General features: G+C 37.9%; 1 protein-coding gene across 3 annotated transcripts in view; it reads right to left on the bottom strand.

Annotated features, from left to right (window-relative positions):
• Nucleotides 1–1,117: 1,117 nt before the first annotated feature.
• LOC122494998 (zinc finger protein 461-like) overlaps nucleotides 1,118–27,370 on the bottom strand; it is a 33,304-nt gene continuing 7,051 nt past the window's right edge. The window contains exons 1-4 of one of the 3 annotated variants that reach the window (XM_043600658.1): nucleotides 24,506–24,554; nucleotides 17,549–17,675; nucleotides 16,616–16,711; nucleotides 1,118–2,784 (exon numbers count right to left, since the gene is read on the bottom strand). In XM_043600658.1, coding sequence (XP_043456593.1) covers nucleotides 1,397–2,784; nucleotides 16,616–16,711; nucleotides 17,549–17,675; nucleotides 24,506–24,508 — 1,614 coding nt within the window. In that variant the 5' untranslated portion in view covers nucleotides 24,509–24,554 and the 3' untranslated portion in view covers nucleotides 1,118–1,396. Of the gene's footprint in view, nucleotides 2,785–16,615; nucleotides 16,712–17,548; nucleotides 17,697–24,505; nucleotides 24,555–27,370 lie in introns of those variants that run through there. The other 2 variants (XM_043600657.1, XM_043600659.1) reach the window with 2 other exon arrangements.

Below are 27,370 nucleotides of genomic sequence, written 5' to 3' on the forward strand. Positions count from 1 at the left end.
ACTCCTGAACAACCAATTGATCAAAACAGAAATCAAAATGGAAATCAGACAATATCTTAACAAAAATGAAAATGGAAACAAACATATGGGATATAATAAATGCAGTTCTAATGGGGGAGTTTACAGGGATCAAAGCTACATTAGGGGGAAACAGTCTTAAGTACCTAACGTCACACCCCAAGAAACTAGAAAAAAGAACTAAGGCCAAAGTTTGCATAAGGAAGGAAGTGATATAAGAGCATATAAATGAAAGATACTTAAAAGATAATAGAAAAGATCAATAAAACCAAGGGTTGGCCCTTTGAAAATATATAGTTGAAAAACTATTAGCTAGTCCGACTTAACCAAAAACAAAGAGACAGAGGACTCAGATAAATAATGTTATAAACAAAAGAGAGAGTTCCAATATTGCAGCGAAGGATTGCAGGCAATGAAGGATTTGGAGAAGACAGGCAGTAAATTGATAGTTGGCACGTCTGTAAATCCCTTGGAAATACTGCAATGAAAGAGGGCTAAATTTGGAACGATGAGAATTTCATGAAACAAAGATTATGATTAATCCACTTTCATCCAAAGAATTTAAAAATTTTAATCCCTGGAAGAATACAAAAGACCTGACAGCTGGTCCTATAGAATCAGGTATTAAGAAAGCTTTAATTCTTACTTTACTTGTTTGATAACTTTTGAATTTTGTAGCATGTATTTTTATTACCTAAATTTTTAAACTAAAAAATTAATGTAACATCAAAACTACATACACTCTCACGGTTGGCAATCTACCCAATGGAAATAAAAGAATGATGAGATAAGAATATTTACTGTATGATCCTTTGGGATGAAAAAGAAATAGAACAATCAAATGTCTATAGTAAGGAATGGCTTAAAATATGGATATACATCCTATACCAGAAATATTCAGGAGCTTTAAAAACAATGTTAGATCTGTATGTATTCACCTGGAAAAAAAGTCCACAATTATTTAAGTGCAAAAAGAAATTGCTGTGAAATATGTCACTATAGGCGGTAAAATCTTCCATATACATGCAATAAACCCTCCATATTTGCAGGTATGTTTGAGCAGGAAGGAGCAACACACACATAGTGGCTCTCACAGATATGTGGGAGGGGAAGAAATTGTTTTCATTTTATTTCTGCCACTTCACTGGTTTCAGTGAAAACACTATTTATAAAATTTATTTCCAATATTGATTATAATAACTCAGAAACAGCATTGGAACTAGAGCAATTTTTACCTGTTAATAATTTTTCAATTTTCCCTGCTTGAAGTTTTTTTTTTCAAGGATCATTGAAATAAATCAATACTAATGAAATTCATTATTTTACCAACATTTATCTTGAATAAAAAAAAAGAAAATGTAAATTTCTAAAAATAATTTCATGATGCTAGACTAGGATGGGGAGAGAGAAGAGGAAACCTTACTGGCATCTCAACAGTATGAAGTGTCTGATGTATATTAAATTGCAAGCCATGATTAAAAACCTTTCCACAGTCATAAGGTTTCTTCCCAGAATGAATTCTCTGATGGTGTGAAAAGCTTGAATGATAGCTAAAGGTCTTTCCACATTCCTTACATTCATAGGGCTTCTCACCAGTATGTATTCTCTGATGTTGAATAAGGTGTGAATGAAGTCTAAAGGCCTTACCACATATCATACATTCATGAGGTTTCTCACCAGTATGAATTCTCTGATGTCTTTTGAGGTGTGAGCACTGTCTAAAAGTCTTCCCACATTCCTTGCACTCATAGGGTTTCTCACCGGTATGAATCCTCTGATGCAGGGTAAGTTGTAAGCCATCACAAAAGGCCTTCCCACATTCACTACATTCATAAGGTTTTTTGCCAGAATGAATTTTCTGATGGTGAGAGAAGCTTGAGTGATAGCTAAAGGCCTTTCCACATTCTCTACATTGATAGGGTTTCTCACCAGTATGAATTCTCTGATGTATGGTAAGGTGTGAGCGATGCCTAAAAGTCTTTCCACATTCTTTACATTCATAGGGTTTCTCACCAGTATGGAGTCGTAGATGTTCAGTAAGTTGAAAGCCACGAATAAAAGCTTTCCCACATTGCTTACATTCATAAGGTTTTTCACCAGTATGAAGTCTCTGATGTTGAGTAAGCTGTGATCGCTGCCTAAAGGCCTTCCCACATTCTTTACATTCATAAGGTTTTTCACCAGTGTGAATTCTCTGATGCAGAATAAGTTCTGAGCCATAATTAAAGGCCTTCCCACATTCTTTACATTCATAGCGTTTTTCGCCATTATGGATTCTCAGGTGTTGCTTAAGTTGTGAACAATGAATAAAAGCTCTCCAACATTCCTTACATTCATTGCACTTGTTACTATTTTGAATTCTCTGTTTAGTAAGATATGATATATTAAGAATTTCTGCACATTCCTTACATTCAGACAGTTTTTCTTTAGAATGAGCTCTTCTGTGATCACTAAAAAATAAATGGTAACTGAAGTTTTTTCTACATTCTTTACATCCAAAGATTTTCTCTCTATTATAAAATTCCTGAGTTAGTAAAGAATGTTGGTTAAATATAGGCATATGTTCATGGTTGATAACAAATTGCCTGAAATAGCCCTCTTGTTCCTGTTGTCTTTCAAACTGAGTATTGCATTCCCAAATATCTCTGAAAATGGATTTCTCAGGATTATGACTTTTAAAGTCTTCCATGATAGCCCTTTGGCATGACTCTGTCTCATAAATGTCTTTTGGAGATAACTTCTTGGCCTCACACCTGGACACCAAGTCTGAAAGATAAGAAACACACTTTAATTGCTGGTTTCATGTCAGAAAAGAAAATATATATGGTAGCAAAGAGAGATAACTGGAAATAATTCACGTAAAAGATGAGTCTTGGAGAACTCTAAAATATCATGCAACTGAATGAAAAAAAAAAACAGTAAGGAGAACACAGAGAAATGAGAGCTCAGAAGAGAAAGTGAGGGAGTTAATTAACAAATCAAGTCAATGGTTCTGAATTATTTTTTTTTAAGATTTTATTTTTAAGCAATCTCCACACCCAGCATGGGGCTCAAACCCACAACCCCAAGACCAGGAGTTACACATTCCACCAACTGAGCCAGCCGGGTGCCCCAGTTGTTCTGAAATTTTGATCTACCTCAGAGTTTGCTGCAATTATAGATGTTTAGGAAACATTCTAGATCAAATGAATCCATATCTACCAGAGTTGGTTTCAGAATGAGATCAACTGAATCAGAATCTACAAGAGTGTATGTTTAACACTTTCCACCAGGCCAAGGGATTATGAGATGGAGACTGCTAATTGTCCCCAAATGTCTATTATTCCCCTTTTATATATGGATTGAACCAATGGTTTTTAGTTGAGAACAAGGTTGCCCAATATAAACACTGCATTTCCCAGGCTCTTTTGCAGAAGAATATGCCATGTAACTGGATTCTGCCTTAAAAAAAAAAAAAAAAAAAAAAAGCATAAGTATCAAATAGTAGCTTCTGAAACTTTAACAGCCAGCTGGCCCATGTCCTATATCCTCTATTCTCCCATTTCCTTAGTCTCCACTGTGGATGTGGTGTCATGTCACATGATGGTTTTGCAGAGCAGAGCTTCCCCTCCAGCCTGGACTTTAATGCAAAAGAAAATTAACCCATATGGTCTAAGCCATTATTATTTTTGAGTCTCTGTCACATGTGGCCAAACCTATAACCAAACTAATGTAGCTTCCTATTGAACTGAAATTTAAAAATCCAATTTTTTTCCATGAGAACACAGGGCCTCTGCCTACTTAGAAGACCTCATTTTGAGTCCTTTTTCCTTTTATCCATGTACTACAACATTAATCTCCTTTCAACAATTAGGACATTCCAAAGTCTTTCCTATCTTAGAGCTTTTCAGAGGCTGTTTCAGAAGAAAAAGCTTAAGACTGACAGCTATATAAAGCATTCTATTCTAACACAATTTATTTTTTCATTTTCCTAATGATGGACATATGGGTTGCTTTCAATTGTTGGTTATTATGATCAGTACTGCTATGAACATTCTTGTACATTTCTTTTTTTTTTTTTTTAATTTTTTTTTTCAACGTTTATTTATTTTTGGGACAGAGAGAGACAGAGCATGAACGGGGGAGGGGCAAGGAGAGAGGGAGACACAGAATCGGAAACTGGCTCCAGGCTCCGAGCCATCAGCCCAGAGCCCGACGCGGGGCTCGAACTCCCGGACCGCGAGATCGTGACCTGGCTGAAGTTGGACGCTTAACCGACTGCGCCACCCAGGCGCCCCTCTTGTACATTTCTTTTGGTGGAAATAGGACTCCTTTCTGCTAGATGTATACATTTATGAGTGAAATTGTTGCACACAGAATATGCATTTGTTCAGCTTTAGTTGACATTATCCAATAGTTTCCTCATTTTCCCATCTAACTGGAAAAGAGTTCCAGTTCCTCACATCCTCCCCAACACTTGTTATTGTCAATCTTATATTCAGGCATCCTGGCAGATATGTCATGATACTGCATTGTGGTTTAATTTGCAATTTCCCTGATGACTTGTGAGGTTGAGCACTTTTTCATATGTTTATTGGCCAATTGGATATCTCTTTTAATAAATGCCAACTCAGGTCTTTTGTCCATTTTTACTGACTGTGTGTGTGTGTGTGTGTGTGTGTGTGTTAAAATTCATATAACATAAAATCTACCAGTTTCACCATTTTGAAGTATACCATTCAGTAACTTTTAATACATTCTCAATGTTGTATAACCATCAGATCACTAATTCCGGAAAACTCTCATCATGCCAAGAAGAACCCCATGCCCATGGTCATTTTCTATTCCCCTATTCTTCCCAGCCCTTGGCAACCACTAATCTGCTTTGTGTCTCTATGAATCTATTCTGACATTTCATACAAATGGAATCATACAATATGTGACCTTTTGGGTCTTTTTTCACTCTGAATAATGTTTTCAAGGATCAACCAGTACTTCATTCCTTTTTTATGGCCAAGTAATATTTCATTGTATAGATATACCATATATTGCTTATCCATTCATCAGTCAAGGGTCACTTGAGTTGTTTCTGGGTCGTATTGTTTTCTTTGTAGGAATTCTTAATATATTCTGAAAACAACCAACATATTGCAAATATCTTCTCACACTCTGGGGCTGGCACTTTCACTCTCTTAATAGTATGTTTTGATGTACAGAAGTTCTTAATTTTAAGGCAGTCTAATCCCAAGGTCATGAAAAATATTGCATTCTAGAAGCTTTTGCTATTTTACTTTTCATATGTAGATCTATAATCTACCTACATTACATTTTATGATGTGAGATAGGAAACAAGATGCCTAGTTTCTTTGTTGCTGTTGTTTTTTTATTTAAAAAAAATTTTTTAACGTTTATTTTTGAGGGAGAGAGACAGAGCACGAGTGGGGGAGGGGCAAAAAGAGAGGGAGGGAGACACAGAGTCTGAAGCAGGCTCCAGGCTCTGAGCTGTCAGCACAGTGCCTGATGCAGGGCTCAAACTCATGAGTCATGAGACCATGATCTGAGCCAAAATCGAATGCTTAACTGACTAGGCCACCCAGGTGCCCCTAGAAGCCTAGTTTTTCATATATTTATCCAATTGGCTCAGCACCATTTACTGAAAAGACAGTACTGCCTACCTTTCTCTGTAATCCACTCCAATAAATATCTCAACTCCCATAATTATGTTGAAAAATTTCTAGCTAAAGTCACTAACAAAATCTCTTTGTCAAAATCAGTGCTCTAGTGCTACTCATCACTCTACTTGACTCATTAGCAGTATTTGACACAAATGATCAATCCCTTAGCTTCCTATATACCATATTCTCCTAGTTATCTTCCTACCTTTCTCTTTGTATTCAGTTCCCCTTAATGCATTTACTACCTGCCCTCTAACTATCAGAATGTCCCAGAACCCAGGCTCTGGCTAGCCATCAATCTATATACTCTTTCCCTGTAACAGGTCTGGCTTAAATTCTAGTCCTATACTCCTAAGTCTTAAATTTATAACTCTAGATTAAAAAAAATTCTTTAATTTATCTTTGAGAGCACAAGTAGGGGAGGGGCAGAGAGAGGGGGACAGAGGATCTGAAGAGGGCTTCATGCTGACAGCAGCGAGCTCGATGTAGGGCTCAAACCCACAAACCGTGAGATCATGACCTGAGCCAAAGTTGATCACTCAACCGATTGAGCCATCCAGGTGGCCCTATAACTCTAAAATTTTGATTGTGGCAAAATACACATAACATAAAATTTAACATCTTAACTATTTTTAACTATATAATTCAGTAGTGTTAAGTATGTTCACATTTTTGTACAACCAATCTCCAGAACTTTTTCAACTTGCAGAACTGAAACTCTGAGCTTACTAATAACTCCTCTCCACCCTTTCCTCCCCCAGTTCCTGGCACCCACCATTCTACTTCTGTTTCTATGGATTTGATTACTCTGGATACTACATATCAGTGAAATCATACAGTATCTTTTTGTGACTGGTTTATTTCACTTAGCATAATGTCCTCAACATGCTAATCCATGTTGTAGTGTGTGTCAGAATACTTCCCTTTTAAGGCTGAATAACATTACATTATATATGTGTGTACACACACACACACACACACACACACACACACTTTGTTGATCCACTCATCTGTTGATGAACACCTAGGCTGCTTCCAACCTTTGGCTATTGTACATAATGCTGCTAAAAACATGGGTATACAAATAAAAAAGCATGAGTGGGGGAGGGGCAAAGAGAGAGGGAGGGAGACACAATCTGAAGCATTGAAATCATTCGTTAAAAAGAAATCATTAAAATGAATGATTAAAATGAATAATTTCTGAATGATTGAAAGCTGCTGTTTTCAATTCTGTTGGTTATATATCCAGAAGTGGAATTGCTGGATCATTTAGTAATTCTATTTTTGATTTTTTTTTTTGAGGAACGATCATACTGTTTCACATGCTGTTTGCAGGCCATTTGTTTATCTTCTTTGAAGAAATGTCTATTAAATTCCTTTCCCCCTTTTTTAATTGAGTTGTTCGGTTTCTTTGTTGTTGAGTTGTAGAATTTCTTTATACATTCTGAATATTAACCCCTTGTCAGATATATGATTTATAAATGTTTTCTCCTATTCCATAGGTTAACTTTTTATTTTATGTGTTCTTTTGTATATACTTCTGGTTTTTATCTTATCCCTGAGTTCCACATTTTTTTTTAATTTTTTTTTCAACGTTTATTTATTTTTGGGACAGAGAGGGACAGAGCATGAACGGGGGAGGGGCAGAGAGAGAGGGAGACACAGAATCGGAAACAGGCTCCAGGCTCTGAGCCATCAGCCCAGAGCCCAACGCGGGGCTCGAACTCACGGACCACGAGATCGTGACCTGGCTGAAGTCGGACGCTTAACCGACTGCGCCACCCAGGCGCCCCACCCTGAGTTCCACATTAATCTAACTGCCTACTTGAAATCTTCAAATACTATGTAATAAGTGTTTCAATCATAACTTGTCCAGAGATACCTTTCAATTCTCCCTTTTTTCATTACACTAGCTTAAACTCAGTAAATGCAACCACCTTTTTTACCAATACGTTAAGCCAAAGGCCTAGTTCTTTAATTCTTATCAAACTTACAATCCATTAGCAAGCATGGTCAACTTATTCTTTAATATGTATAATAACTTCTGATCAGTTATTACTATCATTTCTATCACAGTCTGAGCTACCACTGTTTTACTACTGCAGTCGCTCTCAAATTGGTCACCTGCTTACTTTCTTGTTCCACTAAGCACAACATATCTAAATGATTTCGTATAACTTTTGCTTTCAAATCCCTTTAATAGTTTCCCATGACATTTAGGAAAGAAAGATCCTTATAATGATCTATAAGATTCTATATTCTCTGTTTTCTATCTATCCCTCTGATAAAAATTTGTAGGGTACAACTAAAGCTGTACGTAGCAGCAAACTTATGGCCTTAAATGAAAATAGAAAAAAGAAATCATTAAAATGAATCATCCACATCCTGCAACCCCAGGGGCAGTGGTGTCCTGGTGAAGATTTAACAGCGGGTGCTCTGAAAGTAAATAAAAAGATAAGCAGATAGGTGACAGACAAATAAATAAGCAAATAAATAAAAAGTTCCTGAAAAAATAAAAATAAATGAATCATCTAAACATGTATCTCAAGAAGGTAGAAGAAGAATCGCAAACTAAAACCCCAAAAGTAGAATAAAGGAAAAAATAAAGATGGAGCAGAATAAATGAAACAAAAACAAATATAAAATAGAGAGGATTCCAGCAAGACTGATCAAGAAAAATAGACTATCTTCCTTACAGATTACATGTGTACTACAAAAAAAAAAAAAATACAGTGGAGAAATGTGGCAAACATCAGCCAAACCAAGTGATCAAAGCTAACGTCACCAACAATGGGACAGAACGACATTATATGCCTCCTTAATGATACACTGAGAAGGATATACCACTAATGCAATAATTGTGCCAAGAATGTATAACCTGAATTCAATAAGGGGAAGGACATTCTATAAACTGGTCCATGTTCTTCAAAAGTACCAATGTCATGAAATACAAAGAAAGGTTGAGGAACTTTTCAGATTAAAGAGAAATGTAATGTGAAATCCCAAATCAAGTGAACAAAACAATATTGGGATAATTAGTGAATATGAATACAGACAATATATGAGGTAATAGTTTACATCAATGTAAAATTTCCTGAATTTATGAAATGTAAGAGAATATCTTCATTCTCAGAAAAGAGAAGCTTAACTATTCAGGGTAATGAGACTTAACAGAAATGAAATAATAAAGCAAATATGGCAAAATATTAACAAGTGGTGAATCTAGGTGAATGGCATATGGGAGCTCTTTTGCTATTCTTGCATCTCTTAAGTCTAAAATTAATTTAAAATAAATTTCTATCTTATAAAAGAGAGACAGTACAAATAATCAACATTACAAGTGAAAATGGGGATATCATCACAGAAGGAAAGCCATCCCCTCATAGAGTTACATTCTAGTAGAATAACATCCAATAAATGATTACTAAATGAATCAGTGTGTCAGATGGAAAAAAAAAAAGGCTACAGAAAAATACATTAAGAAGGAAAGAGATATAGTTCCAAATAATGGAAGTGGGGTGTAATTTTATAGTAGTCAGAAAAGCCTTACTTCAGTGACATTTGAAGGGGGAAAAAAAACTGTAGGAGAGAAGACGGTGATGGCTATCTGGGGAAAGAGCAATCCATGCAGAGAATATAGCAAGTCCATAAAACGAAAGTTACATTGGCTTATTAGAGAAACAGCAAGGAGACTAGGATAGCTGAAATCAAGTAAGAGAAAACAGAGACCTGGAGACCAGAGAGATTCAATACAAATCTAATAAAACCCCTACGATGTTGCTTGAGGAGCTTGAAAAACTGATTCAAAAACATATTTGGAAAAACAAAGTTTAACAGCCAAAATACTACTAAAGAACAAAGTCAGAGCATTTATCCTACCTATGATAAAGACATCATAAAGACTTAAAAATTAAGACAATGTGGTATTTACACAGCACTTGACCCATAGAAAGACCAGAGGCAGACTCACATAGGAAGAATTACAGATCAACGATGAAAGAATAATTTAATAAATGATATTAGAACTAGCTATAGATATAAAGAAAATTACTCTGGTCCCCTACCATACACCATAAATAAACAAACTCTAAATGGATTAAAGACCTACAAATTAAAGGAAAAACTATAAAGCTTATCCGAGATCCAAGATGATCACAACAGCCAAGGTGTATGCCTGCCAGAAGTCAGCTTTATTTGTTCTCCTCCCTGTTGATACCAATAGATGAAGTGAATATGAAAACTGGTTGTTTCACTAAGTTGCTTTGGAAAGAGCACACAATGACAATTAAGAAAAAGCAAAAAAATACAAACAAACATGCTACTAGAAAAAGATTGGTGGTGGTGGTGGTGGTGGCAAAGTAAAAATGAAGTACTCCAAGGATGCCTGAGTGGCTCAATCAGTTAAGGATCAGACTTGTGATTTCAGCTCAAGTCATGATCCCATGGTTCGTAGGATCAAGCCCTGCAAAGGGCTCTGTCCTGACAGCACGGAGCCTGCTTGGGATTCTCTCTTTTCCTCTGTCTTTGCCCCTGCCCCATGCTCTCTCTCTAATACACTTAAAAAAAGAAAAAAAAATCCAGAAGTACTCCACATACACACTGTCTTTATGATCTCCCACCTCCTTAAAGAAATCAAAGGAAATATCACAGAAAATGCATATTCTAAAGTTCATTCTGAAAAGATTTAAAATCTCAATTACAAAGATAGTGTAGACTCACTCTTTCCTGCCTCTCCCTTAAATAAAACTAAAAACCCTAGAAATTAACTATCACACAACAATAAAATAATTCTGAGAGCTGAAAGGAAGAAGGTTTATTGATTTGGATTCTCTGGCCTTGAGGAACTACCACATGGTGAGTTCTCTGGGTTTTCTTTTTTGTTTTTTTCCTGTTTATTTTTTAAATCCACTAAAATTAACACAGAATGTTAAATTTGTTTTAAGTGTACAATACAGGGATTCAACAATTCTATATATCACTCACTGCTCATCACAATTAAGTGTACGATTAATCCCCTTCACCTATTTCAGCCATCCTCCCTCTCACCTCCCCTCTGGTAACCATCAGTTTGTTCTCTGTATTTAAGAGTGTTTTTTGGATCTTTTTTTCTTTGTTTTGTTTCTTAAATTCCACATATGAATGCAATCATGTATTTGTTTTTCTCTATTTCATTTAGCATTATACCCTCTAGATCTATCCATGTTGTTGCAACTGGCAAGATTTCATTCTTTTTTGTGGCTGAGTAATATCCCATAGTATATATACACCACATCTTCATCAGTTCATCTATTAATGGACACTTGGTTTGCTTCCATATCCTGGCTATTGTAAATAATGCTGCAATATACATATTGCATATATGTACATATATCTTTTCATATTAGTGTTTTCATATTCCTTGTGTAAACACCCAGTAGTGTAATTACTGGATCATATGGGAATTCTATTTCTAATTTTTTGAGGAAATTTCATACTGCTTTCCACAGTGGCTGTACCAGTGTGCACTCCCACCAGGAGGGTTCCTTTGTCTCCAAATCCTAACACTTGTTTCTTGTTTTAGATTTTAGCCATTCTGATAGATGTAAGGTGGTATCAATCTCATTGTGGTTTTGAATTACATTTCCCTGATGATCAGTAACGGTGAACATCTTTTCAAGTGTCTGTTGGCCATCTGTATGTCTTTTTTGAAGAAATGTCTATTCATGTCTTCTTCCCAATTTTTAATTGGATAATTTGGTTTTGGGTGTTGAGTTGTATTAGTTCTTTACCTATTTTGGATACTAGCCCTTTATTGGATATGTCATTTGCAAATTTCAGTAGATTGTCTTTTAGTTTTGTTGATTGTTTCCTTTGCTGTGTAGAAGCTTTTTACTTTGATGAAGTCCCAATAGTTTATTTCTCTTGCATCAGGCGACATATCTAGAAAAATGCTGCCATGGCCAATGTCAGAGAAATTACTGCCTGTGTTCTCTTCTAGGATTTTTATGGTTTCAGGTCTCATTTTTAGGTCTTTAACCCATTTTGAATTTATTCATGTGTATGATGTAAGAAAGCAGTCCAGTTTCATTCTTTTGCATGTAGCTGTCCAGTTTTCCCAACACCGTTTGTTGCAGAGATGGTCTTTTTCTCATTGGGTATGTGTGCTTCCTTTGTCCTAGATAAATTGACCATATAGTTGTGGGTTTATGTCTGGATCTTCTATTCTGTTCCACTGATCTATGTGTCTAATTTTGTGTCAGGACCATAATGTTTTGGTTACTACAACTTTGTTGTGTATGTTGAAATCAGCTATTTTCTCCTCAGATACATTTTCTCCTTTTATCCTCTCTTCTTCTTCTGGGATCCCTACAATGTGAATATTATTATGCTTGATGGTATTACTGAGTTCCCTTAATCTATTTTCATTTTTTATTATTCTTTTTTTCTTTCTCCTGTTCAGCTTAATTGCTTTCCATTATTCTGTCCTCCAGGTCATTGATCCATTCTTCTGCTTCCTCTAGTCTACTATTTATTCTATGTAGTGTATTATTAATCTAAGTTGAGTTCTTCATCTCCGATTGATTCTTTTTAAATGTTTTCTATCTCTTGATTGAGGGTCTGAGTTCCTCCATCCACTCTTTTCACAAGCCCAGTGATTATCCTTATGACCATTACTTCAAAAAAAATTTTAATGTTTATTTTTGAGAGAGACAGAACATGAGCGGGGGAGGGGCAGAGACAGAGGGGGAGACACAGAATCTGAAACAGGCTCCAGGCTCTGAGCTGTCAGCACAGAGCCCGACTTGGGGCTTGATCTCCAGAACAGTGAGATTATGACCTGAGCTGAAGTCGAATGCTCAAACGACTGAGCCACCCAAGTGCCCCTATGACCATTACTTTAAATTCTCTATCAAGCGTATTACTTATCTCCATTTCACTCATGTCTCTTGCTGTGATTTTTGTCCTGTTCTTTTAACTGGGACATATTCCCCTAGCTCTCTGTGTCTGTTTCTATGTGTTAGGAAAGTCAGCCATGTCTCCTCTTGAAAGTGGGGCTTATTTTTTTTAATGTTCATTCATTTATTTTGAAAGAGAGAGAACACGAGCAGAGGATGGGGAGAGAAAGAGAGAGAGAATCCCAAGCAGGCTCCACGCTGCCAGCACACAATCCAGTGCAGGGCTTGAATTCATGAACCTATGAGATCATGGCCTAAGCCAAAATCAAGAGTCAGACGCTTAACTGACTGAGCCACCTAGGTGCCAGAAAGTGGTGGCCTTATAACGAGGTCCTGTTGTTCCCTCAGTGTAGTATCCTCAGTTTACCAGAATCTGGCACTTTAGGGGTGTCTCCTATGTGTGTCACATGTACCCTATTGCTGTAGCTGAGCCACATTTACCTCCAGTCTAGTCATCTGCAAAGGTTCTCTTTGCCTGTTCTGAGCAGATCTTGGTGCCTGTGTTGTTAGTGGGCTTTGTTCTGAGCAGAGCTTGGTGCCTGTGTTGTTAGTGGGCCAGTCTGGGGCTTGAGGGTTTGCCAGAGATGCAGTAGCACCAAACTTCAAGACACTCTCTTTGTGTTATTTCCTGAGAGGCTTTCATTGGTGGGCAGGGCCAGCAGTCAGACCAGATGCCAGCCCCCCACCCACTGCTGGGCCCAAGTTCGAACTGGTGTGTGTGGTTATCTTCCCATTTCCAGGGCAGGAGTCACTTTGAAGTGGTGCTGGCCCCTGTTGGAGGCACTTACACAGTCACGCTTGTGGCCCCACTTTGGAGACTCCTGCCAGGCCAGGTTGGAGGGGCAAGATCCATAGGAGAACATGGGGGAAGGCATGCAGTGTGAGCAAGGTTTGCACTGGTCTGCAGTGGAAGAGGACCTGTAGCTACTCTAGAGAACAGCTGAGGGCAAGTCCACTGTTAGCAAGGGACAGGGCATACTGTCCTTGGCAAAGTAGGTGGAGAGTGTGCATACTGTGCTGGTTCTTGCAAGTATCTCTGCTGGGAATCAGGGAGGGAAACGGTGCCCACCAGCTCTTTTGTTCTTGGAGAAGTCTCCCGCAGGTCCCTGCCCCTCCAACACACATTCTGAGATTAGCAAATAAATCCCCCTATGTATCCAAGGTGTTTTTCAAATTGCTGCTTCTATGCTATATCTCACCAGGGCTGTTTGTTATGCTGTCTCTTTAAGGGTGGGGATTCAGTATCCTATCACTGTCCTTGCTCTCCCAGAGTTGAGCCTGCTGAATTTTTAAAGTTCCAGGTATTAGGTGCCACTGATTTAAGAACTTGTGAAGTTAAGCCCCTCTGGCTTTCAAAGCCAAATATTATGGGGATTCATCTTCCCAGTGTGGGTCTCCCATGCCCGGGATGCCTAGGGTGGGGTCTGCTCCTCTTCCTTGTCATTGCCTGTGGTGTCCCTCCCTCCAGCAGACAGTCTTGCAGGTCAGTTTAGCTCCTGCCCACATCTTCGCCCTTCCCACCCTTTTCAATGTGGTAGCTTCCCTACACTTAGCTGTGGACAGTCTGTTTTGGCAGTCTTCAGGTCATTCTCTGGGTTATTCACACTGATGTAGGTGTTACCTAGGTGTATCTGTGGGACAAGGTGAGCTTAGGATCCTCTTATTTTACGATCATCCCAGGAGATTTTTCCCTGGGTTTTCTTTTTATCTCTCATATACCCCCATAATGGGCACTGGACAGCAGGCCTGCAACCAATAACGGGTGTGCGTGCGCATACACACACCTAGAGAAAGCTACTCTATCTAGCCAAAAGACCAGGAGCAGGGAAGCCCAACAGACTTAGTGGGATTCCTAGCACTTGCTCCACAACCTAGATCCTAGCAACAGTTTCATCAGCTGGCTGCAGAAGCGGCAAGAATTCTCAGTGACCGATCTACCACTAACAGCAGCAAGAAAAAGTCTCTTGATGTACAAGCTCCCACTTCACAACCAGGGCACTGGCTGACAGACTGATTCACCCAGAAAGGTACTATTAGCAGAGTGTTGTATCTCCCTGTGTCCTCTGCCCAGTAACATAAGGAAATCCATGCCCAGTGGCTTCTGTATCTCAGTGAAGCTCAATGTATCTCAATGGCTTCTGCCTCCCTCATCCCACACAAGGTAGCCCAGCTACACTGGGGATCCACAGTAGCTTTCTGTCTCTGCAGATATCACCATTGAGCAGGAGTCCCAGCAGTACCAGAATATAAAGCATATCAGAATAGTATTGAAAGGGCTCTGAAAACTAAGCTGTACAGCTAAAATTAAGCTGTACAGCTTTACTAAGCTGTAAAGACTACAAAAGTAGGCCAGATCTATGCACTAAACCTAACAGCAAGACTTCCTGCTAACATAGGAAATTTCAATAGATTTAAGTAGACTCAAGACTCTCTTGGGGTGACTGGGTGGCTCAGTCGGTTAAGCATCCAACTTTGGCTCAGGTCATGATCTCGTGATTTGTGAGTTCGAGCCCCACATTGGGCTCTATGCTGACAGCTCGGAGCCTGGAGCCTGGAGCCTGCTTTGGATCCTGTGTCTCCTCTCTCTGTTCCTCCCCTGCTTGCGCTATCTTCTCTCTCAAAAATAAATAAAGGTTAAAAAAATTAAAAGAAAAAAGACTCTCTTAACATAATAACTAAAATGTCTAGGATACAACAAGTCACTTGTCATACCAAAAAAAGGCATGGCCAGGCATCAAAAACTGATAGAAGAATGACACTTTAAAGGAAAACAAAACATTTAGGAGAGTAGGTATCATTTTTCCATGATTCCCTCCATATTAGTTTCTTAGAGCTGATATAACAAAGAACAAAGCTGATGTGGTTTAAAACAAGAGAAATATACACAGTTCTGGAGCATTTATACTGAATCGCAGATATCATCAAAGACCTCTAATGTGTAGAATGGACCTGCCCTTGGCCTCCAGGACCCTACACTTTCCTAGATGACCTCCTTCCTTCCCAGTCATCCTTCTGCCATCTCTACTTCCTCAATGTAATTTTCTTTAACTTTACCAATTTCTAATCAATCTTAATTTTTCCTACTATAACATTAGAACATAGTTCTTGATCCACTACTGTTAACACATAAAAAAAGGTATTCTTGTCACCCAGTAAAGCAACTCATAGGCATTTTTAAAAATTAATAAACACTCTATTGATTGTGTCCTTTGATGAATAGAAGTTTTTAAGTCTGGTGTACTCCCATTTATCTATTTTTGATTTGGTTATCTATACCTTGCTTGGTGTCATATCCCAGAAATCACTGCCAAATCCAATGTCATGAAACTTTTTCTCTAAGTTCTCTTCTAGTTTTGGGTCTTACATTTAGTTCTTTGATCCATTTTGAGTTAATTTTTATATATGGTTTAAGGTATGGATCCAACTTTATTCTTTGGCATGCGGATATCCAGTTTTCCCTACACCATTTGTTAATGATACAGTCCTTTCCCCCACTGAATGGTCTTGGTACCCTTGTCTGAAATCATCTGGTCATATAGCTGAGGGTTTATTTCCAGACTTTCTATTCTATTCCACTGATCTATACGTCTGTCTTTATGCCAGTACTACTACACTGTTTGTTTATATAATGCTGTAATTAGGTTTTTTTTTATTTTTTTTAACATTTAATTATTTTTGAGACAGAGAGAGAGAGAGAGAGAGAGAGAGAGAGAGAGAGCACGAACAGGGGAGGATCAGAGAAAGAGGGAGACACAGAATCTGAAACAGGCTCCAGGCTCTGAGCTGTCAGTACAGAGCCCGACGCGGGGCTCGAACCCACGGACCGCGAGATCATGACCTGAGCCGAAGTCGGACGCTTAACCGACTGAGCCACCCAGGCACCCCTGTAATTAGTTTTGAAATCAGATTTTCCCTAATGTGTCTAAAATAACTTTCCCAGCGTAACATTCTGACCACTTGGCCTACTCCTTGGAACAGCTTCCTGCTTCCTGATCATTGCTTACTCACCTGGGCACTGTTCTCCTGTCACTTCCCTCACAACCATCCAGGGCTCCTTCCCTTGCTCTAATGAAGAGATCACAGCCGGCTTAGAAATAGAAAGTCCTGGTTATAAGAAAAGAAATGGAGATGAAGTGGAAATCAAAGTACCCAAATACTATGATTCAGAACTGATCAAAATAAATAAACTATAGCACAACATGACACTTGATAACCTCTACAGAATAAAAAAGAAAAAATTAAACACTCATATTTAGGTAAACTCAAGATTAAAAAAAAACACAAATAAATAGGTGATAAAATGCTGCTTAAATTTGATAAGATTTCTGTCCCTACTTTGCTATGAGGAAAAAAAAAAAAACCAGCTTCCTGAGTATCCTTATTTCAGATATTTTTCAATGATATGTGAAAAGTTCTTAGACTGTAACTCCCAAATGCAAATTGTTTAAAAGACAGCACATTAGTTGTAGGAAATGGAAGTGTTCATTTGAGCACTAAATAGTAAGTGATACTTCTTGATGCAGCCCATTGCTACATTAATTGGGAAAGCTATTTAGTTTTAACCTATGCTAGGGCACCTGCAGGTTTAGTACAGTGCAAATGAAAACAAAAGATGAAGTGGTGTCTTTGACCACTGAACTAATTAATAATTAATTAATATTAAGTTAATATTAAATAATTAAGCATAAGCTTTCCTGGTACAGAATTCCAATTCTGTTCTTTAATTATCAAGGAAGAATGTCAATTGTAAGTACCAGAGGAAGGTGTAAGGATGGGGAAAAGGGAAAATGAATGTGCACCTCTATCTAGGTGTGCTCATTTCTCTGCAAAGAGAAAAGTCACCTAGTTATTTGAAAAGTAGCCCTAACATGCATGGGAAAGAAAGCAGAAAACAAGAAACCAAGAAACACATTCTAAATTATAAGAGGCAGATAATTTTACCCAGTGAAACCAAGTTGCTATAGTTCTCCAACATCACATCTTTGTACAAACTCCTCTGCATAGGGTTCAGGCATTCCCATTCCTCCTGAGAGACATCTATAGCCACATCTTTGAACATCACCAACCCCTAAAATGACAAATCACAGTACTATTTTTGAAATTATAAGAAATATTTTTCAAAAGGAAGGAGAGGTGCTAAAAGAAAACATGCAAGACAGGAGTAGTGTATATAGTGGATAGTGAGTATATAGGCAAAGGTTGGAAGCTTGTAACGTGTCAAAAAGGGATTCAGGGCACCTGGGGGCTCTAGTCGGTCAAGCGTCTAACTTCAGCTCAGGTCATCATGATCTCACAGTTCATGTGTTCAAGCCCCCTCATTGGGCTCTCTGCTGTCAGCACAGAACCGCTTTGGATCCTCTGCCCCGCCTTTCTCTGTCCCTCCCCTGCTCATGCTCTCTCTCTCAAAAATAAACTAAAAAAGGGTTCAGTGGGACTCACGTGGAGTGCCTACAGGTTCTTAAAAATTCAATTTCTGGGGGCGCCTGGGTGGCGCAGTCGGTTAAGCGTCCGACTTCAGCCAGGTCACGATCTCGCGGCCCGTGAGTTCGAGCCCCGTGTCAGGCTCTGGGCTGATGGCTCAGAGCCTGGAGCCTGTTTCCGATTCTGTGTCTCCCTCTCTCTCTGCCCCTCCCCCGTTCATGCTCTGTCTCTCTCTGTCCCAAAAATAAATAAAAACGTTGAAAAAAAATTTAAAAAAAACAAATTCAATTTCTACAGGGGCGCCTGGGTGGCTCAGTCGGTTAAGCGTCCGACTTCGGCTCAGGTCATGATCTCGCGGTCCGCGAGTTTGAGCCCCGCGTGGGGCTCTGGGCTGATGGCTCAGAGCCTGGAGCCTGCTTCCGATTCTGTGTTTCCCTCTCTCTCTGCCCCTCCCCCGTTCATGCTGTGTCTCTCTCTGTCTCAAAAATAAATAAACGTTAAAAAAAAAAATTAAAAAAAAAATTCAATTTCTGCAGACACATCCCTTACACACGGTGGAAAACTGTTAGTCATCTAGAAATTTAAAAAATAAGTAGAAGTTCCCAACTAAGTTAAATAGCTGGAAATTTTTTAATCTTTCCAGATGTGTCATGAAAACCTCCATCTTGAGAAAAAGGACTTGAAGATTTTTCTTCATTATTATGATTCATGTCATAAGCATTTTTACTTTTCAGGCAAATTCTTTAGTAAATATCTAGTATAGCTTGTATTTTCCAAGGATAGATAGAACAACATTTCCCATCCCATATGCCCTTCTTCAGTGTAATCTGGACATGCCCCCACACTATTTGTATAGGAACTATGTTCTCTGCCCCTGAACCGGATCCTGAGAAAACAAGTTAACTTACTCAACTTAAAGTATAGCAGAAATGACTTCTGAAGCTAGAATATAAAAATGTTTCCCTATCCAGTGAGAACCTACACCAATTCCTATAATGTAGATTTGAAAAAGTAAAAATTGTGGAAAAATTCGAAGATTTCTCATGTGTGATTCAATTAACCATTTCTTCCCTGACAACAGCACTTCCAGTGAGGACATCTTAGCTGGGTGGCTGGTTTTTCTCCTACAGTCTCAATCTCACATTGTCCTCTCTGCTCCTCAGTGCTGGTGCCAACAACTGTCCCTCCTTCTCTAAAATCTAATGTCATCATTTTATCAGACTATACATGCATTATTTCTACTTATTATAGTGATTAGCTGACATCCGGCTTTTTCCCCCCTAGGAATTTTACTCCTGGCTCAGTGCCACTATCTCCAATACTACTCCTACATTAATTTCAGTAATTTCAAATATCTATATAAGTATTCCATCTATTATCCTGGCCTCCCAATTCTCTCACCTCCTCTCCAATGATCTTGCCTTCCTCTCTAGTTTACTCTTCAGGTCACTACCCTAGTAACTGCAACATCTCCAAAATATCAAGTGTCCTTCTCTCTGGTCACCATTATTATTATTTTTTAATGTTTTATTTTATTTTAGGGAGAGAAAGCAGGGGAGGGGCAGAGAGAGAGAGGGAGACAGAGGATCCAAAGCAGGCTCTGCACTGACAGCAGAAAGTCCAATGTGGGGCTCAAACTCACCAATGACGGGATCATGACCTGTGCCAAAGTCGGACGCTTAATTGACTGAGCCACCTAGCTAGGCGCCCCACCTTTTTTTTTTTAATTATTTAATTTCTTTTGAGAGAAAGAGAGAGACAACATGCGTGCATGAACAGGGGACGGGCAGAGAGAGAGGGAGAGGGAATTCCAAGCAGGTTCTGTGCTGTTACAGTGCAATCTCTGGTCACCTTTACATTGTCACTCACCCCACTCATACCTCTTCTCTTCTTACCCAACTTAAATTCTATGTTCAACTAATCATCTAACTTCATAATGACTGCTAAGATGAACTTCCTTTTCATACTTGTTTACCAAAGCCTGAATCCTAGATAAATCTAACTCTTTTCTTACTCTGTCACTGTATCTATGTAGCCAAACATGACTAGAAAAAATAACCAACCTTAATGACAGGTTTTCATTTTTATATTTTATTTTCCTTTCTTAAATGGTTCAGAACAACAACAACAAAAAAGATAAACATTCAGAGGTCTTATTCCCAACCCTTTCCTTTCCATTGTCTCCCACCTCCTAACCGCTATAGATGAGCAATTTTATAAGGTTTTTTTTGTATGTCTTTGCAAAGTTTTTAAGCAATTATAAATACATATGTATGCATTATTTTTCACACTTTTACACAAAAGGTAACGTACTATAATATATACATTGTTCTGTATTTGATTTTTGAATTCTAAGGTTAATGGTTTCCTTATTTTCCTATAGGTACATATCACCCATTTTTTGTATTTTTCATAGTTTATTTAACCAGGCATCTATAAATGGACACTTGGTTGTTTCTAATCTTTTGCTATAATAAGCAACAGTGCAATGAATACTTCTATAAATGTGTCATTTTGTATATACACAGATATATCTGTAACAGAAAATCTCAGAAATCAAATTGCTAGGTCAAAATGGAAAACACACTTGTAATTTTGGTAGATGCTATCAAATTTGCCCTCCACAGCAGCTGGACGATTTTCTCAGATACCAGCAATATATGAGAGTACCTGTTTCCTCACAGCAAAGCCAGAAAAGTTTTTTTTCAAAATATTTTGTTTTTATCCATTTAATAAGGTAAAGAAATTGTATGTCAGTAGAATTTTAATTGGTATTTCTTGAATTATTTATTGAGTATTTTTTTAAAAATTTTTTTTCAACGTTTATTTATTTTTGGGACAGAGAGAGACAGAGCATGAACGGGGGATGGGCAGAGAGAGAGGGAGACACAGAATCAGAAACAGGCTCTAGGCTCTGAGCCATCAGCCCAGAGCCTGACGCGGGGCTCGAACTCACGGACCACGAGATCGTGACCTGGCTGAAGTCGGACGCTTAACCGACTGCGCCACCCAGGCGCCCCTTATTGAGTATTTTTTAAGGGCTTTTTATGTTTCTTTTCCTGTGAAAACTCTGTTCATATACTTTGACTCTATCCTACTGGGCTGTTGGTCTCTTTTTTAAATTTCTTAGTCTTTATAGGGGTGTCTGGATAGCTCAGTTGGTTAAGCATCTGACTTTGGCTCAGGTCATGATCTCATGGTTTGTGAGTTTGAGCTCCCTGTCAGGCTCTATGCTGACAGCTCAGAGCCTGGAGCCTGCTTTATATTCTGTGTGTGTGTCTCTCTCTCTGCCCCTCCCCCACTCGTGTGCACTCTCTCTCAAAAATAAATGTTAAAAAAATTAAAAAATAATAAATTTCTTAGTGTTTATAAATTAGATAAGTTTAGCATCTGTACATGAATTGTAAATACCTTCCCAATTTTGTAATTTCTCTTCTGACTTTGCTTACCAGTGTTTCTTGCCATACAGAAGTTTTTTTATTTTTATGTAGTCAAATTTGTTAATACTTTCTCTTTTAGTTCCTACAATTTTGAGTCTTAGTTAGGCAGTCCTTCCTCATATCAAAGTTATGAAGGAATTCTCCCATGTTTTAATCTGGTAATGTTATAATTGCATTTTAAAAACTTAAATGACTCAATTTAATTGGAGCTTATCCTATATGGTACATGAGATAAAGACTGGGCTTATTATGTTCCAACATGGCTACCTAGCTATCCAATACCATTCATCAAGTCTATCTTTAACCAAGGAGGTAAAAGAACTATACCGTGGAAACTGTAAGATGCTGATGAAAGAAAAGTGAAGAAGACACATCTGAAAAGATATTCTATGCATAAGGAAATGGAAGAATTAACATTGTTAAAATGTCCACACTACTCAAAGGAATCTACAGATTCAATGTAATCCTTCAAATCCCAGTGGCATTTTTCACAGAAATACAACAAACAATCCTAAAATTTGCACAGAACCACCAAAGACCTCAAATAACCAAAACAATGTTGAGAAAAAGGAACAAAGCTGGAGACATCACATGTCCTAATTTCAAACCACATTACAAAGCTATCGTAATCAAAATAGTATGGTACTGGCATAAAACAGACACACAGATCAATGAAACAGAACAGGGAACCCAAATACCACATACAGTCAATTAATTTATGACAAAGGAGCCAAGAATATACAATGAGAAAAGGACAGTCTCTTCAGTAAATGGTGATGGGAAAACTGGACAGCCATATGCATAACAATGAAACTGTAGCACTACCTTATACCATACACAAAAATCAACTCAAAATGGATTAAAGACTTGAATGTAGAACCTGAAACTATAAAACTTCTAGAGGCAATCATACAGGTAAAGGTACTTGACACTGGTCTTGGTGATGGTTTTTTTGGATTTGAAGAGCAAAGAAGAGCAAGAGCAGAAGAAGAGCCAGAAGAGCAAAGGCAACAAAAGCAAACATAAACAAATGGGACTATATCAAACTAAAAACCTTCTTTATAACAAAGGAAACCATCAAAAAAAGGAAAAGGCAACTTACAGGGAGAAAATTTTTGTAAATCATGTATCTGATAAGGATTTAATATTCAAAATATATAAAGGACTCCTACAACTCAATAGCAAAAGAAAATAAATAATAAATAATTGATTTAAAAATGGGAAGAGGAATCAACAAAACTAAAAGGAAATTGATGGAATGGGAAAAGATATTTGCAAATGACATATCAGATAAAGGGTTAGTATCCCAAAGCTACAAATAACTTACCAAATTCAACTCCCAAAAAAACAAATAATCCAGTGAAGAAATGGGCAGAAGACAAGAATAGACACTTTTCCAAAGAAGACATCAACATGACCAACAGATACATGAAAAGATGCTCAGTCACTCATCATCAGGGAAATACAAATCAAAACCACACTGAGATACCACCTTATGCCCGTCAGAGTGTCTAAAATTAACAACTCAGGAAACAATAGATGCTGGCAAGGATATTATGAAACGGGAACCCTCTTGCACTATTGGTGGGAACGTAAACTGGTGCAGCTGCTCTGGAAAACAATGTGGAGGTTCCTCAAAAAATTAAAAATAGAACTACCCTATGACCCAGCAATAGCACTACTAGGAATTTATCCAAAGGATACAGGAATGCTGACTCACAGGGGCACATGTACCCCAATGTTTATAACAGCACTTTCAACAATAGCCAAATTATGGAAAGAGCCTAAATGTCCATCCACTGATGAATGGATAAAGAAGATGTGGCTTATATATACAATGGAATACCACTTGGCAATGAGAAAGAATGAAATCATGCTATTTGGGGCAACGTGGATGGAACTGGAGGGTATTATACTAAGTAAAATAAGTCAGTCAGAGAAAGAAAGATATATGTTTTCACTCATATGTGGAACTCGAGAAACTTAACAGAAGACCATGGGGGAAGGAAAGGGGAAGAAATAGTTACAACAGAGAGGGAAGTAGGCAAACCATAAGAGACTCTTAAATACAAAAAACAGAGGGCTGATGGGGGACGGGGGAGATGGGAAAATGGGTGATGGGCATCGAGGAGGGCACTTGTTGGGATGAGCACTGGGTGTTGTTACGTAAGTGATGAATCACGGGAATCTTCCCCAAAAAACAAGAGCACACTGTACATACTGTATGTTAGCCAATTTGACAATGAATTATATTTATTTATTTTTAATTTTTTTTTAAACATTTATTTTTGAGAGACTGATAGAGACAGAGCATGAGCAGGGGAGGAACGGAGAGAAAGGGAGACACAGAATCTGAAGCAGGCTCCAGGCTCCGAGCTGTCAGCACAGAGCCTGATGGGGGGCTCAAACTCATGAACCAGATCATGACCTGAGCTGAAGTCAGATGCCCAACCGACTGAGCCACTCAGGCGCCCCAACAATAAATTATATTTAAAAAAAAAATTAAAAAATACAAATGGGAAGAGGATCTGAAAAGACATTTTTCCAAGGAAGACATAAAAACAGCCAACAGTTACATGAAAAGGTGTTTAAAATCACTGATCATCAGGGAAATGCAAATCAAAACCACAATGAGATATCTCCTTGTACCTGTTAGAATGGCTATTATCAAAAAGACAATACATAACAAGCATTGGCAAGGATGTGGAGAAAAGGGAACCCTTGTGCACTGTTGGTGAGAAATGTAAACTGATAAACCTACTATGGGAAAACAATATGAAGATTCCTCAAAAAAACTGAAAATAGAACTACCATATGATCCAACAATTCCACTTCTGGGTAATTATCTAAAGGAAATGAAAATATCTACTTGAAAAAATACTGGGACTTCCATGTTCACTGCAGCATTATTTATAATAGGCAACACAATAAAACAACCTAAATGTCCACCAAAGGATGAATGGATACGGAAAATGTGATACAGACACACGCACACACAACTATTATTCAGCCATTAAACAAAACAAGGAAATCTTACCATTTCCAACAACTTGGATGGACCTTGATGGCATTATACTAGGTGAAGTAAGTCAGACAGAGAAAGACAAATACCACATGATCTCATTTATGTGTGAAATCTAAAAACAGAAAACAAAAATCAAACTCATAGGTACAGAGAACAGACTGGTGACTGTCAGAGGCACAGGGAGATGGGTGGGCAAAATGGAAGAAGGTGGTCAAAAGGTTATAAACTTCCAGTGATAAAATTAATAAACCCTTGGGAGATATAATGTACAACATGGTGACTATGGTTATAAATACTCTATTGTATATTTGAAAGTTGCTAAATGACTAGATCTGAAAAGTTCTCATCACAAGAAAAAAACTTGTAAGTATGTGTGGTAATGAATATTAACTAGACTCACTATGGTGATCACTTTGTAACATATACATAACATATACATACACTGAACTATATTGTGCACCCAAAACTAACATGACAGGCCAATTATATCTTAATAAAAAAGTCCATCATTAGCCTACTGTTTTGAAATGTCACTTTTATCCATATTAAATTACCATTTGCAGGTACATTTCTAGATTTTTCTATTCCATTCTTTTGATCTATTTATAAATCAGTACCATGGTGTTTTAAGTATCATGCTTTACATTATGTATAATTATATAAATTATCTGGTAGAACTTATTTCTTCTCTAATAGGGGATTAACAAGATTCAGAATCACAGTCAACAATATATAATATACAATGTTGAGTACACAATCAAAAATCATTAGGGGTACGGGGCACATGGGTGGCTCAGTCAGTTGAGTGCCCAACTTCGGCTCAGGTCATGATTTCACGGTCCGTGGGTTCCAGCCCTGCATTGGGCTCTGTGTTGACAGCTCAGAACCTTGAGCCTGCTTCAGATTCTGTTCCTCCCTCTCTCTGCCCCTCCCCCACTCTGTGTGTGTGTCTCTCTCTCTCCTTCAAAATAAACATTAAAAAGAATTTTTTTAATCATTAGATTACCAGTAAAATATTTACTAGAAATACAAAAAAGAAGAAAATGTGACCCATACTCAAGAGAAAATCACCTAATAGAAAAACAAATAAATGATTCAGATGTTGAAATTAGTTAGCAAAGATTTGAGAACTTTAGGTACTTTTAAAAAGAACCAAAGGCAAATCCTGAAATTGAGAAATAAAAATTCACTGGATGGATCTATAGCAGAATAAACACAACAGAATAAAAGATCAGTAAATTTCAAGACAAGTCCATAGGAATCACTCACTGAAAGTCCAGAGAGAAGACTGAAAAAAAATTTAAAAAGCGAAAAGAGCCATAATGTTCCATGAGACACTTGTCAATCCAACCTATGTGTAATTGGAGACTCAGAAGAGCAAAACAAGGCTAAAAAAATCTTTAGAAACATTTGGGAAAATATTTTCAAATTTCATTTTTTAAATATTTATTTATTTATTTTTGAGAGAGGACAAGTGGGGGAGGGGCAGAGAGAGAGAGAGGGAGACACAGAATCTGAAGTAGGCTCCAGGCTCTGAGCTGTCAGCACAGACCCTAACGTGGGGCTTGAACTCACAAACCATGAGATCATGACCAGAGCTAACCAACTGAGCCACCCAGGCACTCCCAAATTTCATTTTTAAAAAAGCAACTCATAGATTCAAGAAGCTAAATGAACCCCAAGTAACATAAAAACAAAGAATACTAGGGGCACCTAGCTGGCTCAGTTGAGAGAGCACGATCTCAGGGTCACGAGTTAGAGCTCCACATTGGGTGTAGAGATTACTTAAATAAAAGTTTGAAAAAAAACACACAAAGAATACTATACCTATGATCATTATAAACAGCCCACTGAACACCAAGGAAAATGAAAAAAAAAAAATCTAATAACAATGGAGGCAAGATAGTATCGTTAAAATGCTGAAAGAAAGCTATCAACCCCTAATTCTATATCCAACTGAAATCTTTCAGAATTGATGGGGAAATAAAGCTTGGGGTTTTGTGTGTGTATTCTGGTTTGTTTTTTGAGAGAAATGAAAGCTGAGAGGTTTGTAGCACAGAAGACCTGTGTTATTAAAAATGTTAAAGCAAGTTCTTCAGGGGGACAAAAAATTGACATTAGGTAAAACCTTCTATCCACAGAGGAATGAAGAGTACCAGAAATGGTAAATTGGGGGGTAAATAGAAAAGATATCATTTTAATTTCAGAATTTCTTCAAAAGATAATTGAAGAAAGAAAAGCACTGTGGTTTTATGTATTTAAAAATAAAATACATGACAACAGAAAAAAAGTGTGAGGGGAAAATGGAAGTATCTAGCTATAAGATTTCTGCATTATTTGTGAAGTTGTATAAAATAATTAGAAGACTGTGGGGCACCTGGGTGGCTCAGTTGATTAGGTGTCTGACTTCAGCTCAGGTCATGATTTCATGGTTCGTGAGTTCCAGCCCCACGTTGGGCTTTATGCTGACAGCTCAGAGCCTGGAGCCTGCTTCAGATTCTGTGTGTGTGTCTCTCTCTCTGCCCCTCCCCTACTCGCGCCCTGTCTCTCTCTCTCAAAAACAAACGTAAAAAAAAAATTTTTTTTCTTTTTAAATACTAGAAGACTATAATTATCTATTTTTAAGGGCATATTGGAAGCTGCCTGGGTGGCTCAGTTGGTTAAGCATCTGACTCTTGATTTCCACTTAGGTCAGATTTCGTAGTTCATGAGATCGAGCCCTGCAGTTGGCTCTATGCTGACAGCACAGAGTCTAGTTGGGATTCTCTCTCTGCCCCTTCCCCACTTGTGCTTGCTTTCTCTCTCTCTCTCAAAATAAATAAGTAAACTTAAAAAATTAAAATAAAAGCATATTGGAAACCTTAGAACAGTCCCTAA

This window comes from Prionailurus bengalensis, chromosome E2, assembly GCF_016509475.1.
Source record: "Prionailurus bengalensis isolate Pbe53 chromosome E2, Fcat_Pben_1.1_paternal_pri, whole genome shotgun sequence".
NCBI classification, from domain to species: Eukaryota; Metazoa; Chordata; class Mammalia; order Carnivora; family Felidae; genus Prionailurus; species Prionailurus bengalensis.